Source organism: Agelaius phoeniceus, chromosome 12 (genome assembly GCF_051311805.1).
Source record: "Agelaius phoeniceus isolate bAgePho1 chromosome 12, bAgePho1.hap1, whole genome shotgun sequence".
In the NCBI taxonomy this organism is placed as follows: Eukaryota; Metazoa; Chordata; class Aves; order Passeriformes; family Icteridae; genus Agelaius; species Agelaius phoeniceus.
This window is the reverse complement of record NC_135276.1, coordinates 16,164,757-16,186,269: the sequence shown is the minus strand read 5'-3', so window position 1 is coordinate 16,186,269 and position 21,513 is coordinate 16,164,757. Positions and strand designations below refer to the sequence as shown.

The following is a 21,513-nucleotide window of genomic DNA, read 5'->3' as shown; positions in this document are numbered from 1 at the left end:
ATTCTGGTCACTGCAGTCCTGACCTGCTCACTTTGGCACAGGGATAAGTTTCCATAGAGACTTTCCATCCCTGTGGTGTAGGTTACAGGGGACAAATTTAATTTGCCCTTATATTTCATGCTACATTTATTTTAGCAGCAAGTTAAAGTATGTATCAGTTAAATATAAGTTTGATAATAAACTAGCTTATATTACATTTTATTGCTGGCTAGGACACAGAAAATGATCAACAACTACTTTGGAGGCATCTCTTTACAATCCTATTTCAACAAATCAAAATGTTCTTCCACATAAGCCTTTTTACCCAATTCAGTCAATTTTAAACAGGAGTTTTGTGCAAGAAAGCACATGTTATCAGGGCTCAATAAAATAACTGTCCCTCCATGGTACTGGAGGTAAGGTCCACAAACCTGCTGAAAAAAGAGAGCTGTGGCTTAGCACCACTTGAACATTTACACTTCAGGCATTAATCCATAAACCAGGAGAACTGCCCATGTGATTTATTCACTCTCTGCAGCTGCTAATATCCAATAGGTGGCAATTTCCCTTTCACTCTCCCATCCTCTTTCACTTCTTGTCCTGAACTCAGTCTGAGAAAAGAAACTGTCATTTTGATCAAACCTGAACCGTGGGGCTCTTTCCAAAAAGAGCTGCCTCTTGCTTTCCAGGAAACCCCAGTGCATTTCCAGCAGGGTCTTAAGGAAGGAGAGGCCAAATTCTGTGCTGGAAAAGGCTCATACCCACCCTGCCCAGGCTGCTCTTGGGGCTGAACAGGCACAGCTGAGGGCAGAATTTGGCCTGAACTGTGAATTCAGAGCTGGAAGCCAACATCAACTCAACACAGCCCACACAGATCTTTGGACAGCAAAAAATGTTTGCTTGGAGAGGGAATTCTATCCCCAGCTCTAAGGGTAATTCCAGCTTCTTCAGCAAAGGACAGGGGAGAAAGCAAAGAGGTGATGAGGCTGCACAGCCTCTTTTGGGATTTTATCAAAAGCAAACAGATGTGATCATTAGGTTGCAGCCACTCCTGTAGATGCAGATTGATTTCTTGCCAGAATAACATTTCTGAGTTGATGTTAGATGTGCATGGAAATCATGACACGGAATTTAAATTTAGACATGGAATTTAAATTTAGACACTTGCAACTTCTGGCAAAAGCAAAGCCAGTGAAGCCATTGTAGGCACTGGGGTTTGCCCCTGCCTGTATGAACACTGCAACACAGGGCTACTGCCTCAAACACCCCTGGGAAAATATCCCAGTGACAAGAATTCACAGGTTTAGATAAAAATTAGACATGCAGAAGGCTTTTGGGCCCTTACAAATATTCCTTATAATTCTCAACATCAGTAATTTCAATACAAAATCCAGTTCTGGAAAGTTACTGTCTTTGGGAGAGGACAGAGAAATCAAAGAGCACTTCAAGTATCAGTCTCTTACACAGTGAAAAATTAAGGGCAGAGTTGTCTTACTACTTCTAACTGCTTTTAAAAGTGACAAGTTGAGCTTTTATAAATGTAATTTATATCTCAGCAACAGAACCAGTGTTTCACTCCCAACCATTAAAAGGGGGTAACACATCTGCTAAAACTCCAGCACAATGGCTGGCTTTGCACTGCAACAGGAAATGTAACCCAATAGTCTCAGAACTTCCCCAAACCCCAGCCATTTCTTAATGTGAAAGGATTTGAAATTGCAGTTCACTGAAACATCTGTTAAGCTCTTGCTACCCTAACACATGATATTCTTTCTGCTCTGTTACCTGCCAACAAAAATATTTAGGTCTATGTAAGACTATCACAAGTGTGTGATAATGGCATTCTGCTTATAGTTTTATATGCCCTTGTACACTGAAAATCACCTGGGGGTGACACCAGATACCATACTCAGTGTAAGCTTGCAACTTACAATAAATATACTTAACTTTACTCTTGTATGTAAATAATGAAAAATCAGATGGGTTATGAATGACTAGCATTTATTTAAGACAAAAAAAACCAACTCAGTCAAACTTCTCTCCAGTCAGTTTTTGAAGACAGAAGGAGAGAAGAGAGTAAAAGAGGTAGAAAGAAAAAACCCAAAACCCTAGAGCCCTAGATCAAACCAGCTAAATATAAGCATGGCCTACACAGTTACTTCCAGAGCTTCTCTTCCAATTTGTTTTTTACAGTGGCCACTTGTTTCAATTGACATTTAATTATAATCTAAGCATCTCCAATTTACTGTGTAACTATTTAGTGGTAAATAAAAAAGAGCCCTTTTGACATTAGTAGAGCTACAGTTACTTCAGTAATAAAATGGTAATTCATTTGCAACTATTTCTTTCTACAAAATACTTCTTCTAAATTTCTGTGAAGAAATCCGTGTGGATGTTACATTTCAATGGGAAAGAAAGGAATAGTCTTCAGTTTCCATTGCTCTACTTCAAACTACTGCCTGGATACCACAATAATACAAAAAGGCCTTAGAATCAGGTATGTGCAGCTGCAGTTTCTGTGTATGTGTACGTATATATATATTTTTATATATATTTATATATATTTTATATATAATTTATATATATATATTTATATATTTATATATTTATATATTTATATATTAGACTCCAGGAGCCCAATAGATCAGGACATGGCAAACAGTTTCAAAGTGGCTCCAGGAAGGATTTGCCTCTCCACACACCAAAATGCTGAAGCTACAGCCTCAGAGACCAGAACAGGTCCAGGCATTTCTGTGTGGCTCCTTGTCTGGGCTGCCCAACCTCTCCTCTCCCCACACAACCTTGGCTCCAATCTCAGCTCCAGTGATGGGCCCAGCTCAGCTGGAGCTACTTTAAATGCTGCTGCATCATGCTGCATTGTGCAATGCAGACATCCTTGGAAAGCTCAGGGACAAGCAGCTCACCACCCTGGGACTGCAGCTGTAAAGCTTTGAGATCACTCCCAACAATCTGACCAAAACACTCATCTGAACTCCAGGGCGAGCTGCCTCAGAAACACGGAAAGGAAACCCAGAAAAAGATCCCCAGCAAAGTCTATTCCAGGTTGACAACAGCACAGTCCCTAAAAAAGAAGCAGCAGCAGCAAATAATTTGCTCCCTACAAGCCTTAAAATAGAAACTCTTCCACTGATGATGATGAGAATTTCAGCTTAGCTTGTTTGCATACCCAGGAAGGGGCACTTTTCTAGTTTTACTGGCTGTTGAAACATTGGTAGAGTTCAGGGGAATGTAATTCACATCAGAATACGAGTTGTAAAACTGATGCTTACCTTCAGCCCATATCCTCCATCATGACATTCAAATAACCTCGATGAGATACAAACATGAAGGACTTAACAGAAGTGATTTGGGTTGGACCAGAGTGCACTGTTATTCATTGCTGGTATCTTTGTCCTGTATTTTGTATTCTCTTATATGCAATACCCATTAATAGACACTTTAAAAATCCATCAATTCTTTTAAAGAACTCAGAATTAACATCAGTGGTTTATTTTGTTCCTTAGAGGATAAGATTCCCTGAGCAACAAACACAAACATTCCCTTTGTGAAAATATGTCAGAGTAAATAAAACTAACAATTCATAAACATCCACAGACTGGATCCTTTTCATAGGATTTTGCTAACATTCACTCACACATTCTCAGGAGAACTTAAGAATTTGTTTCACAAACAATCCCTAACACAGCAGAGACATGGTTTTATAGGTCCTGGTCAAAAAACCATGCTGTTGAAAGATATTATTGCTCGTCCCAAGGTGCCAGAGCACTCACATATCAATCTTGTGGACATAAATAGGCTTTGCATATGCACAGGCTGCAAAATGCAGTCAGAGGTTGGAGGTGCGAGGGCTCTCCTGACTGACACCCAGTCAGCACTGGAGCATTTATATTTTTGCTCCCCAAGTCTTACTGAAGATCCAGTATTTTTCTTTTACAGACATGTAATCAGATTTTTAAACACCTCTGTTTTCCACACATGTCATCCCACTATAAATTAAGATTCTGCAGGGGGCATGGATCTTTTCATTTCCCTGATTCATAGAAGGAAATATTCAAGGGAGACTCCTCCTCCCTGCTCCTCTTTATGGGAACACCCTTCTTGGTCAGTGAAAAAGGAATGAAAAACAGTCCTTAAGGTTAAAGGAAGCCAGTTCTCAATGAAGTAAATGTCATTCTCTGCCTAAAAAATACTTTGGACTCCTTATAAATAATTGGCTCAGAGGTTCAAAGGATCAGAGTAACCCCTCCAAGTGCTGGAGGTGCTGCAAATTCTTACATAATAAAGACTCATAACCTTGGCGATGGAAGAACTGCAAAGCCTTTCATTATGTCATGGTTCCAGTCCAAAATCCAATGGAGACAAATGGAAAACACCCATTGTCTTCAGCACTTTGTAAGAATCAAGAAAATTGTTGGGTTGTTGCTTTTTTTTAAAATATGAATGAAGATGCTTTTACCACCAAAAGCACTTTCCCTCAGCCATTAATAATGTCTGTAGTATCTTTTCTAACTAGGGCATCTGTTTACATAAAAAATGCAGTCAACATATTCCACTTAAAAGCAAAAGCAATTTTTTTGATGTTTTACGTATCCTGAGCACAGAAATAACTCTCAACTATCCCACACCTAAGACATAATCACAGTGAAAAATCATATATGCAAACAAGGTCATGCACTCCATCTTAGAAGGTTCCTTAAGAGAAGACTGACAAAGTAAATCTTGAGTGGTTGAAGAATCCTCTTCTAGAGCACTGTCTTGGCATGATTTTTGCCATTAAAACCAGGGTCATGGTTATAAAAGGCAAGAGGCAGATACGTGCAGCTGGATTTTCACAACTCTCCTGCCCCGATTTGAAAAAATGAAGACGCACAAAACATTTTAAGGCATTCACTTACCATGGACTTGGTGAAAGGCCGAGCCAAGGTGAAGAGCAGAGTGTAGAGCCACCAGCTGCGATGGATGGAGGAATACATCATATTTCCAGGGTGGACCGAGTTGGAGGTGACCCCGTGGGGAGAGAGGCGCCGGTTCAGCTCGTTGGAGAACAGGATATTGCAGAGCTTGGAGCGGTTGTAGGCCAACATAGCCCAATATTCCTTCTTGGATGGAGAGAGCAGGCTGAAATCCAGCTTGCCAGAGGAGTCTTTAATTTCTGTAAATCTGAGAAACAGTAAATATGCCTTAGATACCCCAGACTTAATTTCGCTCTCATTAAGGACAATATAAAATGTAGACAAGAGAGTAGATCCTGGCCAGAACCAACATAAAACAGCAGCTTATTTAGCAGCTGAAAGCATCTACTGAAAATTGCCTGAGACCCAAGGAACAGTCCCATATAATATGGCAGTAAAAGTATTGGATCATTATAAACAGCAAACAATAAACAAAAACAACTCAGAAAACACTTTGATGGTTTAAAGACATTGTATGTAATTTACAAATCACTTTATTTTAAATTAAAAAAAAAACAAAACTGATTTTGCCATATATCCATAAAAACATGATCAGTTTGGAGGAAACAATGTTGGATAAAATAACTCTGCACTAAAAGCAGAGCAACCCAGCATCTTTTCTTTTCCCCTTCTTCCCATCCCCTGATCATTTCATCCAGTGCTCACACACTTGCATTTAAGTGTTCAAGTAACTATGGATGAGTCTCACTGCCTCTTAAGCTCTTTTTTAGATTAAAAATTGATGAATATAAAGGGGTTATAACCTTGGTAACTTGCCATCAATAGTCTTATATGTTTAAAAGATAAATGTAAACAAAGCCAAAATGAGCTCTGGCAGAGCATAATGTTTTTAAGTACACCCATGGCATGGCTGAACACAAATCAAAGTAACTAGTTGACGTTTTTTAATTGGGTCTGACAGAGTCATTAAACACCAGCTGTTTGTTATTAAAAAAAAGGGAAAGAAACAAAGTAGTGAATGTTCTAAAGACATTTAGATGAAGAAAAGGAAATTTCCATAAATAATTTCTCCTCCCAGTTCTTATAACTTCATTTATTAATTTAGTGATATATCTTAATATTAGAAAATAATACTACATTTAGTTACAGATCTGTGTTTCATTCAGAGGAGCTACTAAAAATAAAAAGAATTTAGCAAGCTCTTTTTAATACTCGGTTTTCAGAATCAGCTGGGGAGAACAGGGATAAACATAATTATAGTACACACTAGAAAAATGTTTTAAAATATCTTTACTAATTTTGCATCTCATGCCCAGAAATGAAGAGATCAGCTGGAATTTCTACATTCATTCTGTGAGCAGAATTATAATATGCTCAGAGAAAAGCAATACAGTATTTTAACTCAAGAGGAATCCAGGATGTTCTGTGTCTTGCACAATTAGCCCTTCAATTTCAACAACAAAATTTCTCTTTCATAATTTTCAGTTAGATAAAATACATTTCTGAAATTAAGAGGACTATTCTGGGAGGAATTTCCTATATTTGTTCCACAAGTAACCACTTATGACACCAAAAATAATCTATAAATACAACTCTGTGTGTTACTGTATAAAGGAAACACGGTGGCATATTTTGAGTCCAGTCCTGCAAGTGTGCTTATGTGAGCCAATCTCAGTGAATTCAGGGGAATAAGGGCTGTACCATCAAATTAACAACACAGAAATAAAGACAGAAGGAAAAGTCAACCTACTTATTATTCTGATTTTAATATGATATGCCTAAAGTACCCAAAAGCTTAATTTAAACAGAATTCATTTGTGCTGAATCCAGAGAAGTAACTAGAAATGAACAAAGAACCAAAGAGGCAAATAAATATTTTGCCTTGGAGCAGTGCAGGATAGCATTTTCTGCAAACATAGGACTTAATTTTTCCCCTAACAGGGGGTCTTGACTCCAGCAAAAAGATCCAGTCAAGGTTTATGGCAGTAATTAGATACCAACACTTCTGTTTTACGACATGGTTTAAGGCTCAGAGTTCTCAAGTAGGTCAGAAAGAACGACCACCAAATAATACCTAACTAACTCCTCACATAAACTTCTTCCCATTAAACAGACTGGGGGGTGGGGAAAGCACAGTTATTTACAATGATCAGTCTAAGTGATAAGCTGCAAGACATTACTTGGACTTCTTAGAAAAAGAGAAATTCGCTAATTGTGTTAATTGTTTTATTCAAACATAGACTGTTACTTATTTCCTGATGGGCTTCAGTCAACCTTGGCTGATCTCTCTGTCTTAGCTATGAGCACTTTCAAAATGTGTTCAAAATCACAGATAAAGATGTCCAGAGATGAGAGCCCTGGTTACACACAGCACTTAATGCAGTGAAAAACAAAGATGTCATTTAAAACACTATCAGAGATACAAACTTACAAGGGGGAACAAGCAACTGACAATTCAACATAATCTCCCATTAAATAACAGCTCATTTATACATATCCCATTGTGCCCTCCACATCTGGCAAGTGATTGGAGTTGGCAGATTTATTTCTGGAGCTATCTCTCCTGCCCTGCAGTAGCTGCCCTCACTCCTAACAGGACTCTGCTACTTGCTTTCACAAACCTGGTGTGATCTGCAAAGATAAGGATGTCCAGATTTTGTTACCACCTAATTACTAGACATTTCATGTCTTTTAACAGTGGGGAGGATTACTACTGGCATTTTCTATTGCTTCCTTTCATTTCAGCCATCATAAATTTAAAATGGTAAAAGTAAATCTATCTGCAGTGTGTCATTTATACCATAAGCCCCTGTGTTTGGAAGTGATAAAGGTTTCAGCCCGACCCTTGGCTGGTCTCTCTCTACCAGGTCCCTGGGGTTACATTTTATGGAAACATGATTAAAAAAAATAAGCTTCATTCTGGGTCACTAAAACATTTCAGAAATATGAAGACAGGAGAAAAAAAAAAAAAAAAAGAAAAAAAAGGACTCTCACATTCTTCCTTTTAGTTTGCTAGAGCTGCTACACGTGACCAAAAGTGAAATAGAAATCAACAGTAATGTTTAAAGCTAGATGTTATAGGCTTTATCCTGCAGTCCTTGAACTAAATCAGCAAGGAGTAAGTGGTTTGTGCCCAGTAAAATTCAGAACTGGGGCATTCATTTTGCACAAGGAACTTTATTTAAGTCAAAACCATCTTTTTAGTTATTAACACAAAAACACAAGAACATCTGAAATAAGGCAAACCTCATCAACATCTTTTTTACCAACTGTACTTTTCCTGGCAGTAGAAAAGATGAGCACCTAACATTTTAATTAAAAAATTTACCAAAAGAAGCATAGCCAGATTTGTAATATGTATTAACTACATTACTTCCCATTTTACAATTATACAGCTAATGTCTACATTGAATTCCCTAATTTCTCATTATAAAACAACTGGATTTCATCTAGCAGCTTTTAATTGCATTGTTTCTCCTGCTAAAATATCTGCACATTCTTCTTGCTAAGATGTTGAAGTTGTTGAATGACAAATCAATATAGGTCATGCCATTCAGATTTAATCAATTATTATTCCATCTCCTCACAAAATCAATGAGTGGTCTGAAACGCAGCGAAAATCTGCATTCACACAAAGAATGATCAAAAAAATATCTACATACTGTTATAAAACTAGAACATGCTTCATCCAGCAACAGAGCCAAATCCAGAAACATCCACAGGCATTAGTAATGCTTCTATTTTTAAAAAGATTATTCAAAGGCAAATGCTTGAGAGCAAGGACCTTCATTTTCAGAAACTCCTTTGGTTCTGCCCCAACTGTTTCATGTTTTAAGGATTAAAGATTCCAGCAAAACCAAAGTTGACATTCACCAACCTGTGGGACTCAGAGGACACCACGACAACCCTGGCAGGAGATGACTGGCACAGAACATCTTCCAGAAGCTGGACAAGGTAGAAATGTCCCAGGTGGTTCACCTGGAAGGTGGACTCCAGGCCATCCTCTGTCAGGGACCAGGGAGCACCAAACACGGCAGCGTTGCAGATCAGAATGTGGAGGGGCCTGGAAAAATCAGAAAAGGACAAAGAAATCTCAATTAAATGAGTGCAATTATTTACTCCTGAGTGAACGGGGTGCAGGTGTGAGGGATTTGGCTGGCTGCTTTCTGTGGGAAGGAGCTGATTCCAGGTGGTTCCAGCAGCCCCACTAAGGGTCCAGCTGAACCCCACAGTGAGACAAGGACACCCTTGGAGAAAGGGTACAGAATAAAAGGCAAAATGCCACACAGCACTATCACTGTTCTCCCAGTTGCCAATTGGGAAACTGTCTCCATCTGGAGCATTTAGAAAAGAAACTTTTCCTGGGGGAGGAGCAACTCCTACCACTTTCTTGAATGGGGTACATGACACCTGCACAATTGGTAGGGGATGAGGGATTAAGAAATAAAGACACAATGCAAAAGGGCTCGTGTACACATTTTATGCTTCTGCAGCTGATGAAGTATGCTGTTAAGAAATGCAAGACTGAGGTGAAAAAATAAAAACATTCTCCAGAAGCTGTAGAAGGTGGAAAATCTGTACACAATACATATGAGATCCTTGAAACAGAATCCTTCCTCACTGGACTCACCTAACCCAGTTTAAATGGAAATGCCATGATAAAGGAACTTGAAATGAAAGGGTAAGATTCTATCAAACTAAGCTAGAAAAGAACCTAGGCTGGCACATACCTCTCTCATTCACAAAACAGGTCCAGAAAACTTCAGATTCCTTGAGGTCTCCAGTGTAATCTCAGGATACTGCACCTTGCAGCCTTCCCAACCTCCACAGCAGAATCAAGGACAAATGCCCTTTCTGTTCTTTCTTGTCTTTTTCCAAACCCTTATGAAACACAGCAAAGTCTCTGGTCCTCAGACCTCAGATGGATCTGCATTTGCTAGATTGCATCATCTCTGAGCAAACCTTGGCACTGACAGCATGTTCTTGTCCTTGAGTCAGAGCCTGATGCAGCAGAGCTCAGCAAGCTCTACCTGAGCTGAGAGCCTCAGGTTGGAGAGCCTGCAGCTGCCATCCCTCACCCTGGTATCTTTAATTTGGGAAAGTCACACAGAATAATGACAGCCAAAAATTCCTGCACTAACACTTGTGATGTCCTAACACCGGAATATTAAGATCTGTCACATTTGTTTAGCCCATTCCATCCTATTATGTCTTTCCTGCAATCCCATGAGACAGAATCAACATGCAACATAAACTCTAATTCTGAAGGTAATAAATGAAGCACAGTTAGGAAAAATAACTGCTTGCCCTCTGTCCTTCTCAAGTGCTCCTCACAGCCCTACACACACAGACACAGAGTCAGAACATTTCCCCACATGACTGAAGGACATGTGTACTGCAACTCTGAGCATCTGCAGAAGGAATTCTGGAAAATAATGTAAAACATGAAGCCCCAGGTTGTCAAACAAACCTAAATAATTATATTCCTTCAGGCATGTTTGAGAGCATCAGATTTTGATAGCTCAGTTTTCAAAAAAACATTTCAGGGGGAATCAAACACACCTTAGCTGAATACTGAAAGAAATGCAAAAGGATGGAGAGGAGGCTGTATTTTCTTATTGAAATAAATTTCATCTTCCAGCCAGTTGGGATGTTACCAGTGTAGTGTGCTTCAATGAGAAGTTAACAATCTATTATCTGTTCCTTTGCCAGCTTGGAAAATTTTAACCAAGAGCTCCAGAAGCAGAGTGAAGCATCTGTGCACTCTGAGAGCTCAGTGTCTGAAGTGCTGGATTTCTGATTTGCCTTTCTGTAGTGACACCTATACACAGAATATCTGTGCACACATCCTGCACCCGCAAAAGAACCTGAAGATAAACAGGGACTGTCCTTACAAAGGCAAAGTTTCTGTTTCTGTTCAAACCAAATGGCAAAAAAAAGGCAGCTCTTTGATCCTTGCAGCCTCACTCAACACAGCACAAGCAGGATATGCACTGAGTTGTGCAGGATCATGTTCTTTAGAAGGTAACAGATCTTTTGAGGCACTTTTTATTAAAATTATTTAAACCAGAGTGCATTTTGCCTCTTTTGAGATGCATCTGCCAAGAGGAAAACAAAGCTGCTTGAAGCTTGAGAGAGCATGGAACTTGGGATGATTCATCACCTCTTATGAGACTTTATGAAAAGCTCCAGCAAAAATTAATTTACAGATTTGTACATCTGCTGGGAAAAAAGGAACAAGTTTCTCCAACACAGATGCAATTTTTGGTGTAAGAGCCTCCTGTATGAGAACTGCAGCACATTAATGCACCAGCAATACTGAAAATACCACCACCATTCCTTCAAAAAAAATATAAGACTTTTAAAAAGATCATTCTTCTATTTGATAATTTTAATGTGTACTAGGAAGTAACAAATCACAGACAGAAAGGATTCACATATTCTACCTATCCAAACTGTAAATCCTTCATTATTAGTATTCACACAATAACTACCAGAAGGGAAATACACACTCTATACCTAAATCTGTCAGCTCAATTAATTAAGAAGAATATTCTAGAACTATAAAATGATAAAATGTAGTCATTTTTTTTAAATTTTAGGTAACTTAATTGGATTTTATAAAAGAAATAAAATTATACTTCAGTCCATTTTATGAGATCTGTATTTTTCAAAGCCCATTTCTCATTTTTTTCAAAGTAAAAGTAATTCTGATTTAAGAGACTGTAAAATTAACATTATTTACAATATTTTATTATTAAAATCTGTGAAGAAATAGAAAAATAAATACAAAACCATTTTAAACAGTTATCATAGTGAAAATTTCATATCAGACTCCCTTTTAGAATTCCTTTATTTTTAATTAGCACTAGTGGTTTTAAATGCTAAATAAAAAAGGATTTTTTTCCTGGATAACTCCACAGAAAAGAAACCTAAAGGGCTGTATGAATAGACATGGATGTTGTGCTTCATTTCAGCTCAGAAAAAAGCCACCTCTCAGCTTTGGATCCACGTCCATTAAGCTATCGGTGTCTCTCGTCAGACTGCTAACAAAGGTCCAATTACTGAAAATTGTCATCTGAGTTTTTGTGACCCGGCCATTTGCACACCAGGAAATGAATGAGATTACCTGGGTAACAGCCACTGTGCAGTTATGAATTTCAGCCACAGATGACAGATTCTAATCTCAGTGGTGCACAGCTCTGTGTCACTGAACGTGTCATTATGCAGGGACAAAATTTTTAAGATACGTGACAATTCACACCACACATCTGGCACTGCAGCTTTGCTTTATGACAGGGGTATTTTCAAGTGATAGCAGAACTATGACCTTGATTTCACAAGTTCATTAAAAACATTGCTGCAATCTGCATGAGGCTTCCAAGGGAAAAAAATATCCCCCCTCAGTTGAAAATAGTTTGTAATTCTACATCAAAGACACAGCAAAGGCCAACAAAGGATGTCAGAAGCAAAGGAAATTTTCCATAGTGTTTGCTCCTGGTATTGACATGACCAAGTGCTCCCTCTAACCATGACACCCATGAGATATTTTTGGAGACACTGCAGCTACAACCCAGCAGAGTGTTATGAAAATTTACCTCTTATATCTCCCTAAAATGTCTTCAGGCAGTGACTTACATCCCACCAAGGGAGCTAACATGGGACACCAGCGCCATTTAGGTGGGCACTAGGACCTGACCTGCTGTGTTTTTTTAGGTTGTCCCTGATTCTTGAGCCTCAGGATCACACTGCTCCAACTGCAGGGTACCCAGCAATCCCAGAAAACCCTCACCATGCTGGTAACTGTGCCTACAACTTAGTGAAACTTTAAAAGCATGTATGATCAGCCAGAACAATCTTAAATGTGAATACCTGAGCTGAAATGCAGCTAATATTCTGTGCACTTCACAAAGCCTGTGATACTTCACTAACCTTTGCACTGGGGAAGTCATTCAGATCTCACATGCTGTGCACAATTCACCATTAGAAGCAACTAAGCAATCCAACTCCTCTGCACTATTTGAAATACAGTAAGTGAATACATTAGAGAGATACAGAAATTAAATTGTTGCTATAAATCAGTTAGTTATGAAATTTAATAATCAATTTGTTAGCACCTGATGTAAAACTGTGATCTGTCAGCAGCCTCCCAAGCTGGCTGTGTGCAGCAGTAGATATTTCCAAGGGAATTAATTACTGATGATTTGCAAAGGTAAGAATAATATTTTTCAACAAATGTAGCCTGTGCACTAGGAGGTTAAACAAACACCACCAAAATGTCAACAGAGTTCTTGGCTTTGGTGTTCTCCCGTTTCAAACGCAATGAAATAGTTAACCAGAGAGCCTGCACAGGGAATACTTTCAAATCTTCCCATGAAGCAGAATGTCACACCATCTGGGGCACTTCTCAAGTGATTTGAAAAGTTCACACTGTTTGGAATTACACAGAAATTCAACAGAAAAGGCCTCACCATATCCCCAAAGTCCCATAAGCAACTGTAGACCTCTGTCACGGCCAGTGAAGAAGGCAGAGCTGTGACTTCTCTTCCACAAAGAAGCAAAGTCACAGCCCACCAAACTTTTCCACCCCATAACCCTGAACACCCAGGCTGCTTTCTCTGGAAGTTAGAAAGTTGTGCTTCTTTCCACGAGGGAATGCCTAGATACACAAAGGGAATACCCAACAGGCAAGGGAGGCTTATGGCTCTCCAGAAAATGGGTAAATTAAACAACCATCTCTAGAAATCCCCCTCAGTTTACAAACAGTACTGACAGGAAACCAAGCAACAAGAAAATCACTAAGTCAGGGTTCAGACAGCAGCAGGAAAACTCAGAACCATGCATAATCTAATACTGACACAAAAATATTTAAATGTTTACTGGTTCAATGTAAAAGGAAAAAAAAGCACTATTTAACTCAATAGCTTTCAGAAACAAAATGCTTAATGCCTAACTTCCCTTTTTTATAAAGATATTGGCTAAAAGGTCAGCAAAAATGCCCTTATTGCCAACTGCCAGCTGACAGAAATGTGGATCATTGTCAGACAGGCTTCATTTTAAGGCAAGCCTCTAACACAGGACTTAGAGCCCTGATGGATGATGACCTCCTGCTCGAAGCAAGGAAAATTCTCTGCAATTCATCCTGCTGGATTTCTCTCTCCAGGATTTGACACTGTTGATCAGCAAATACTTTTGCTCCACTTCTAAGAGATTAATGGGAGTGGACTGAAGCTGTTCTGATTCTTCCTTCATAACACATCCATGGGAATTACTATGAGCAGCTGCTCCTGTGCCTTCCTAATACATCATCTGCATACTGCATAGAGGTCAACCATCCCTCAATCATTACTCATTACCTCTCTAGAAGCTGCAGTGTACAATTTCATAAATGTTTGGAGAAGGAACAGAGGTCTCAACTGATTTGGAACTAAACACAAAACATCCATTAGTCGTGGTTTTCCCTTTATTATTTTTTCTTACATATACGGTGAGGGACAACTACCAAAATAACCCCACATCATCCTGCACCTTCAGAAATTAATAAGAGACAACAGCAATTAAAATATCCAGAATCTGGTAATTTTCATTCAGCAGCCCACCTAAGGACACTTGCTGCTTCAAAGTGCATCTTTTTCAAAGTCTGTCAGAAAATCATTATTTACACACATTCACATGTAGTCGCAAAAAAGCATAAGCCAGACCTAAAGAAATATTCATTTTTGTAACAACCATGGAATGATTTTTTGCATGTACTTCTAAATATACAAATTTTGTTTGCACACAATAAGGAATTGTTAGAAAAAGAAAGCTACAACTCACCAAAAAAAAGGTCAATTACTACATTTATTACATATTTATAATATTTTCACTTGAAAACAGCTAAATCCTTGGAAAATGTTTTTGGGACCACAGTTGATCATTCAAAGAATAAAACACCTCATTCTGAGCATTTCACTTTCCAGTGACTCTTCCCTGTTTTACCCAGAGATTATAGAGCTGTAACAGAATTCACACACAGCCCTTCAGCAGCTGTGTGCTGCCATTCAGACCTGAAAGATTCCATGCTGTGATGGAAATTAATGTACTTTGACATCCTCTGGGATTCTGGGAAACAGCTAATAAAGAAATACAACCTTTTCAGTCTATTACACAAATTTTTGGATTCTAAGATCCATGGCCAGTCTCAGGCTAGCAGTGAGCCTTCCCTACCCAAGTAGCAGAAGACTCTGCCTTCTTTTTTTTTTTAATTATCTCCCCTAGAAAGCATTTAACTAAATAGACTAAATATATATTAATGTATATGTAATTAAATACTCTGGCTTGATAATTCAGAATTTTTAGAAGGCAACATCAATTAAACACACAGAGCTTCTCAAAACTCATTAATCCATAATGCCCAAAGATCCTTGGTATAGTTGTGACAGAATATGTTTTAATCAGTTATTAATCATATTAATCAGACATATTTTTCTTATTTAGATGCTCAAAAGAGCTTTCACAGCTGGTGCATCTTGTGGAATTTTTTTAGGAAAACAGAGCCCCAAGCCATCTTAGACTCACCCTGGATTTAGGCACAGACATGGCTGAAAATGGCACCAGAACAACCAGGGAGCAGAAAGTCCCCAGGGGGTTTCCAAGGTTTCTTCATTAGGGCAGAGTGAAGTGAGTGCAAAGTGTCCAAAGACAAGTGGCAGGTTTGGAAATTTTGGACAGCACAGTCGTAGTCATAAAACTGTGCAACAAACACCAAACAAAATCTTTTTGTTAGTAATGTCTAAAAGCACTTCATCATTTTTTGTAGACGTAACCGTGTGTAAAGTTATGGTGAAAGTAATATGGACTTTACTTAAAATTAAAAAAAAAAAAATGAAATATTCTGAGGCAAAAGGTATTTCCACAATAGAGCAGATGGAAAGAAAGGTGATCTGATGAAAACATCAGGAACTCTGCCTCCAGGAAAAGGGGGAAGGATCTAAGATTCTGAGATTTTTTATTTTTAATTTATAAAGTACTGGAAATAATTTTTGGATCCACATGACTTGACACACGCTACCACAAAGGGGTAATTGTGTACAAGAGTTTAAAAACAGAAGAAAGAAGAAAAAGAAAAACTATTTATGCAGAAAACCAATCCCTAGGCTTTAATAAGGCATAGCATCACCACAAAGAGAAAAAAAAGTTTTACCCTAATATTATTATGTACGTTTCAAATGTAGTCAGCCTTTGATCTTATTTAAATTTAAGATATGTGCTGTCTGCAACAGTAACTTCTGAACTATGCATGTTTCTTAATTCAATGTGGGTATTTTTTGATATCTCAAAACGCACAATGTTGTCCAGAAGTTTGTGCCTTGGTGGCACTGCCAGGATGCCAACCATACTCTGAGCTGAGAAAACAAATGTAAAATCTCAACTGTCACTAGTTTTAATTCACAGGAAGTAATTCTATTAATGGCAAAGAGTTAACAGATTTGTACAGGGATATAAAATATGTTCAGCTTTGGAAAGACAATAAGCAGTGGCAACAATCATCTTTGATAGAGATACATTGACTACAGAACCATTAAACATATTGGCATAATGGCATCACTGATAATTCATCTGAATCATATATTCATTTTTTTCCAGACCTTTTAAGTTATATTTGTACCAATTTGCTGAGCAGATCCCATTTTTACATATGTATTCTCAGGTATGCATAGAATTTATCACACAGTATCTATGATCTAATTGTCATTCAATTAGAATTAAAAAAACACACCTGCAATATGTCAGTTATAATAAGGAAATGCAGAAAAATCATATTCTGGATTGACTTTTCATCAGGCTCCAAAATCTTAATTGCACCTGCAAGGTTTCAGCACACTTCTGCCTGCAGCATGAAAAATGAATGCAGTTACAGAGTTCAGAGTTTGGGGCCTCAGCTAAGGAAGCCAGCTGAAAACCTGGCCCACTCCATTTTGGGTCTGGTTAGGAAAATCAGAAGACTAAACTTCCAAATGGAGAACCATAATTCATAACTGCTGTCTTTTCCATATTTCTACACACATCATTAGTGAATAAACTGTTAGCAGATGCCAATTCTTACCACAAAAAAAAATCTTTCTTTAAAGTATAGGAAAGTAACTGCATTGAAGATCTACATCTGGAAGTCCTGCATGATTGTGAATTGCTCCTAACAATTCAGAAAATTCTAAGCAGTAGCTATTGGCAAACATTGTTTCATGTCTTTGGAGTAATTCAAGATTTTTCAGGATGACTTCAGCTTTTTTCTCTCAAACACTGAGAACATTAAATTAAAGCCTTACTGTTTGGCAGAAAATAACTTTAATTCAAACCAAGTGGCACCATGCACCACTGAAAAGTACAAATGCACATAAAATTTCATCTGTAACTTTCCTGCTGTTTTGATCATGGAAGTGTTTTCATGGTGAGGTCCAGGCAAACGCCAGGACACCATGGCTGTAAATATTGGCAACAGGTCCTGTCCTGGGACTTTTAGAACTGAAACACCAGTGCTTCCCTCAGTTAAAGTCTGCAGGTTTCAGCCAAGTATGGGATGACCAAATTGAGATATAAAAACCAAGGTGCCACATGCACACGTCTCCACTCCTACGCAAACACCAATTCCACAGAGCCTGAGCCACCCCACACTGACCCTGACTGAATTCCAATGCTGTGCTCATGCAATCACAGCAGGGCTGTCATTTTGTCTGTAAGGGGGATTAATACCAACCCTAATTCCTCACATCATGCCCACTCAATGAACAGCAGATTCAATTCTGTGTTCCTTAGTTCCAAAACACTAATATGAAAGATTGGTTGGTCTGCCTCTGCCAGCTGCACAGAAATCAGCTCATGCCAAATCCATCTTAGCCCAGAACATTATTATAAACAGATCATTTATTTGACTTTCCATAACAGAGACATTCAATGAACTGCCTGAGCTGGAAACCAGCAGAGGGGAAAGACTTGATACATGTAAAAGAAGTAACTTGAACAAATCCAGCCATTTAGGTGCACTGAGATCTCTTGTCCCATCCTCATCCTAAAGTTAGCACTGTCTTGACAAGGAAGGAAGATGGAGTTCATTCACTCCTGGTGAAAATATCCAGTGGAGAATGTCCCTGCAGAAAATAAGCCAGAAATACTAAATACTAAAAGATAGCTGGCTTTCTCCAAAAATTTTTTGCTAGAAATCCTTGAGGACTATTTTTTATTGGACATCCATTTTATGTGTTAGTCTGTGTGTTCAGGTTGTGTTACAAAGACAGATTAAATATTAAACAGCAATATTGTTTTATTCTGTCTTCTCCCTAAGTTGACTTTGGGAGATCCAACTGATTTAGGTTTTTACCTTATTTTTCCCACTGAATCCTTCTAAGTGTGAGACCAGAAAAAAATGGAGGGCACTGTCCTGCTCCTAGAGAAAGTTTGAGTGTTGTAATCACAGAACTGCAGGATCTAAAATAATCAGTAAAACCCTTCTGCATGGATAAAAAAGTCTCAGAAAGAGAAACAGCTGTATCAACTCACAAGTATAGATAATGCAAACAAAAAAACCCCTCTTTTACTCTGAGAGGAGGAAGGATTTTCTAGAATATATTTATAGGAATATGGCATAATTTACCGGTGTTTATATATTCAGAGCTCAGATTTTATCTGTGGACAAGTCTGCAACACCTAAAAAATCCATGTAGGAATAAAAGATTTCCACCAAATCTCAGAAGTATGATAATTTATAGATGAATCATCTGACTTTTACTTTCAAACAGGGAAGGCTTCTTAGCCTTAGCCTTTAAAGTACCATTCCAATTCATATTAAATATTTCTTTTCAGAGTAACTATTTCCTCCTGTTTATTATTTATGCTTTTCTCAAGGCTCCCTCTGTTGCATCATTTGTTGTCTGTATGCAACCAGCCCTGTTAAATTCCTGCTGAGCAGAGGATGACATTTCTTCATTCTTCACGTGGTTTCCACAATCTCTCAGATTCCCAAGCACATTCAAGAAGGCTTTTTTTTTTTTCTCTACAACTTATTTGATTAAGGCAAGAGATTCACAGTTTCAGCAATTTCCCCTCTGCTCTCTGCAATACAAACACCCCCAACTTCCCCAGCTGCAAAGGTTTCAACTCAATAAAATTTAGGGATCCTTTTTCTGAAGTTGTTCCATTTTAGTTTTCTCATCCAGGAGATCTGTTCTTCAAGACTATTTTCCAATTGCTGTTAACAAGGGAAGAACAGGGTCCCAGGCTGTGATGTGACTATGAGCACACCCTTACATCTGCTGACAAAAAATAACACCTAGAGCCAAAAAGCGTGCCAGAAAAGCAGAATTTCAGAAGGCATCTATCATCTATTTAAGAAATTTTCAGTTATTAGGTCATATGTCACCAAGACCAACACGTTGTGGAAAATACCAGTGTCCCAGAAACCCACAGTGCACTGGAGAAACCAAACAGAGAATATCACTACTAGCACAGAGATGTTTAAGATGTTCACCACTGAAGGCCTCTTCACATAAAATGCTGTGAGAAATAAAATGCAGGTCTTTATTAAAATGTGTGTGCTCATACAAAATTTCTCCTTGACATTTTAGAAGTATTGTAGTTTTCCCCAGAAACCAAGATCTAGACAGCTCAGAACTCAAATGATACTTTTGTTTGGGAAGCAAAATTTAAAAATAAAACAACACCCACTAAATTTGCTTTTCCTATCTGCTTCATTGTTGAGAAATCTGTAAGAGAAAGAAAAACCTCTTTTCCTAAGGTATTTCCTACAGTCACTAACAGGAGTGACAGGTCCCTCATGGGAAGGGGGGGACTCCAGCAGGATGCGCTTCTCCTACAAGATATTTCAGAAATATTTCAGAACTTTTGGCTGCCAACAGACAAGACTGGCCCAAGCATAAAGAACAAGGCTCAGTCTGTCACTGGAGCCTGTAAGATTCCTTCCAGTTGCTCATAAAGCCCCAGGTGCAGAGGAATTCCCAACGTGACAAAAGCCTCTGGACACTGAGGCAAAAGCGACGAAAGAGGAGACAGACAAAGGTCATCGGTGCTCTCCAGGGCTGGAAAACTCATCAGCCAGCACTGCAGCAGGAAGATGCCTCTGCCACATCACTGCTTTTCCAAACTTACCCAGACACAGTTAAATCACAAAAAAAATCAGAGGCCAGAAAGAGCTGGTAGATCTCCCAGTCCACCCTCCTGCCGGTGCAGATGGTTGTAAGGTGAATTTCTGTATCTGCATCAGATAAAAGATGCAGTGCTACAGGCAGTGTGTGAGGTCTGGTTTCCATCCAGCCCCAGACTTTAAACAAAATATTACTGGAAATTCATTTTGATCAAAACCAAAGTCTCACAGTAGATACAGAACATAGACTTCCACATTATGGTTGGATGAGTCCTGCCAGACACAGGCAAATCTGAGCATATTTAAGAGAGAAAAGCCTGAAGGCAAGGCAGAGGCATTGAATGCTGTCTATTACTAAATTATTTTCCAAATAAAATGAGAGTGAAGCATTAGTAATGCCTGTCCATCACTGACAATGTAGCTTTACAGACCTACACTGGGAGAATGGGGTATGCCAACAAAAACAAACCAGGTTTTACTGATTCTAGATCTTCTCCTTTCCTAAGTTCTCTGGCAAAAATTGATTTAAGCCTGTTCACTTCCAAGGATTGATAAACATGCGTACCTAATGGACTAGCTAGGACAATCAGGGTGTGAGCTACAACACACAAATCAGGATATGAGCTGCATTTGGAAAAAGGGTGGTTTTGACTTTCCACTGAACCACACACTTAAAGAAATGTAGCATATTAAAAGCATGAAGATTCTAAATTAAAACACTTACTGCTCTCACACCACAAAACCAAGTTAGTAGTAAAGAGCAATACTGCAAGGATTTGTCTTGCAAGAAATTTTAATATATGAAGATGACATGATAAGAAAATATTGATACTAAGGATTTTGGCAGTAAAGAAATTCTGTTAGAAGTCAGTTTTGACAATTCTTTGCATCTAAAAGACCTACATATCTGGCTCATAAGTACTAAAATGTCATCTGTCTATTCATGTGAGATTTAGCTTTGGCAGTGTTTCAAAAGTGAAAAAAAACCACTCTTTGTTATATATTTTCTCTAAGACAATGTATTTTCAAAGCTAAGAGGTAATATTCTCTGGAGAAGAACAGTAAGATGCGTATCAGTTACAGAAATACTTGCAGAAAATAGCTAAGTTTGAATACACACAACAATCAATGGGTCAAACAGTGGATAAAAGCACAAAGTGTGGAATTTATTGTCAAGACTTGGAAGTTAAAAGCTTTCAAATAATTTCTTCAATTCAGACATTCATTGCTCTGTTCAAGCTAAATTAAAGGAACCACTTGGAATCTAACCTGCTTATCTCCATATAAATTTGTCTACTGTTAAGTGATGTCATTATCACAACCTCTCCCCTTTTTGTTTTCTTTTTTTTTTCGTTATGGACTATTCCACAGAGAGGTCTGGAAAATGGAGCTGTCTGGCTCATAGGGCTGTGGTTTCTTAAGGCTTTAAAGAGGAAAAGGAGAGAGAGAAGGTTAGAAAACAAC

The 21,513-nt window shown here is 38.4% G+C and overlaps 1 protein-coding gene across 1 annotated transcript in view; it reads right to left on the bottom strand.

Moving 5' to 3' along the window:
* The window catches only part of WWOX (WW domain containing oxidoreductase), a 475,156-nt gene that overhangs the window by 360,250 nt on the left and 93,393 nt on the right, over positions 1–21,513 (bottom strand). Inside the window, exons 7-8 of the mRNA XM_054641000.2 lie at positions 8,791–8,976; positions 4,896–5,160 (exon numbers count right to left, since the gene is read on the bottom strand). Of these exons, the coding sequence (XP_054496975.2) occupies positions 4,896–5,160; positions 8,791–8,976 (451 nt within the window). The remainder of the gene's footprint in view (positions 1–4,895; positions 5,161–8,790; positions 8,977–21,513) is intronic.